This window comes from Choloepus didactylus, chromosome 8 (genome assembly GCF_015220235.1).
Source record: "Choloepus didactylus isolate mChoDid1 chromosome 8, mChoDid1.pri, whole genome shotgun sequence".
Classification (NCBI taxonomy): Eukaryota; Metazoa; Chordata; class Mammalia; order Pilosa; family Megalonychidae; genus Choloepus; species Choloepus didactylus.
This window is the reverse complement of record NC_051314.1, coordinates 120027727-120029407: the sequence shown is the minus strand read 5'-3', so window position 1 is coordinate 120029407 and position 1681 is coordinate 120027727. Positions and strand designations below refer to the sequence as shown.

The following is a 1681-nucleotide window of genomic DNA, read 5'->3' as shown; positions in this document are numbered from 1 at the left end:
CAGGACATTCCTTGCCAGGCTGCAGCAGTTCTCCAAAATATCACTCTTAGCTGCTCTGAGGTTGTGTTTCAAAATGGCGTTCTCCAAAATGTCCCTGTGTCAGCTTCTCAGGGCAAACTCTGGGCTAGCACCTCCAAAGCATCAGCAAAACACTGCTTTCAATGGCCAACTTCAAAATATCTCTGTAGAGATGGAGTGGAAGCCAGTCAGTCTCCCTGGAACAACTTCCATTCAGAACCAGACCCCAGAACCTGGGGGAAAACAGCCACAGGCCACACCTCCTTACACCAGTCTGGAGTGACAGGCTGACAGGTGCCACCTTCAGCCCTCCTGGTGCTTGCGTTTTCCATCCTGGCATCCGCTGCCTCCTGACACATCGTGTGCACATTTGTTCTGGCGTCTGTTCTTCCAGCCCCGGTGCTCTGCTCGAGTCCAGCCTGAGCCAGGGACGGTGGCAGAGTGATGCGTCCCCCACAGGCATGCACGTGTCCCAAGCCCCAGTCCTGAGGGTGGACGCGCTTGCAAATGGGGTCTCCGAAGTCAGCTGAGGGCCTCATACGATATGACTGGAGTCCCTGCTGGCTGCCCTCGGGGTCCCTGAGCACCTCCGTCTCGGTGGCAGACAGGTGGCCAAGGCTCTGGTCGCTGTGGCAGCCCCATGTGTACGAGTGGATCTTGCTGAGGAGGGCACACTGCTCCTGCTGGGTGGACACCAGGTTTCGCCACTGGAACCGTAGCTTTCCCATCAACCGCTGCACGTGGCGGATGTCCACATGGAGATCAGATCCCAAGCCCAGAGCAGGCAGGTCAGTGTTGGCCCTGCCAAAGGCCAGGTCGTCACACTTGCACACGGCCACCTCATCATCCAGCCGCACTCGGGTCCGGGCCAGCAGTCGCTCAAGCAGAGGCCGGCGGGCCAGCAGCCAGGACAGGGCCAGCAGCAGCTCACGGCTGCCCGGGGAGCCGTCCTCGGGGAGCTGGGCCAGCGCCGGCCGCGGGTAGCCCTCGGAGCGCAGCGCGGCCTTCACCAAGCGGGCTTGGGCCTCAGGGGCCGGAGGGGCCGTCGCGCCGGCCTCCGAGATCGGGGAGAGCACCCGGAAGAGCAGCTGCCAGAGCGCGGGGGCCGCCTCCGGGCGGTCGAACTTGGCACGTCGGAAGGTCTCGGGGCTGGGCCCGCAGGGCAGCGCTCGACTCAGCGCGGCGATGGCCTCGGGCAGGGTCCCCGACCCGGCCCCGGCTGCTCGGTCCACCCGGAGCCGCTGGCGCCCCATGCAGTCGGTCCCCAGCTCCCGCTGATCTCTACTGATTTTTATATGTTTATTTTTTTTCTAATAATGTTGCTGGATGCTATTATTTTCTATAGATAATCCTATCCTCTGCCATAGAGGTAAATTTTGTAAATCATGTTTTACTTTGTGCACTTTTTTTTTGTAGAAATGAAAATAGTCTCAAATTGATTGTGGTGATAAATGCATGGCTATGTGATTATACTGTGAACCATTGATTGTTTACCATTTGTGCACTTCTTTCTAATTCTTGTCTTACTACAACATTCTTGTCTTATCACTGACTTTAATGTAGTTGTTTAAAATTTCACCATCATATATGATGTTATCTGCAAGATTTTGTGGAAATACTTTTTGGGTTAAGAACATTGTATTTTATTTTTTGAGATTTTTTT

General features: G+C 55.7%; 1 protein-coding gene across 1 annotated transcript; it reads right to left on the bottom strand.

The window, feature by feature from the left end:
* Window positions 1–321: 321 nt before the first annotated feature.
* On the bottom strand, window positions 322–1283 carry LOC119542891 (tubulin epsilon and delta complex protein 1-like). The gene is made up of 2 exons (XM_037847491.1): window positions 560–1283; window positions 322–437 (listed from the first exon to the last, which is right to left on the bottom strand). Exons 1-2 carry the CDS (start codon window positions 1269–1271, stop codon window positions 322–324), a joined length of 828 nt encoding a protein of 275 aa, XP_037703419.1. The 5' UTR covers window positions 1272–1283.
* Window positions 1284–1681: the final 398 nt, after the last annotated feature.

Bases quoted from the DNA above. Each gene is read 5' to 3' on its own strand.
- LOC119542891 (XM_037847491.1), bottom strand. From the start codon at position 1,271: ATGGGGCGCCAGCGGCTCCGGGTGGACCGAGCAGCCGGGGCCGGGTCG. The intron at 438-559 runs GTATGAGGCCCT...TCCCTGGCTCAG, and splicing joins GCAGGGACTCCAGTCATATC to GCTGGACTCGAGCAGAGCAC.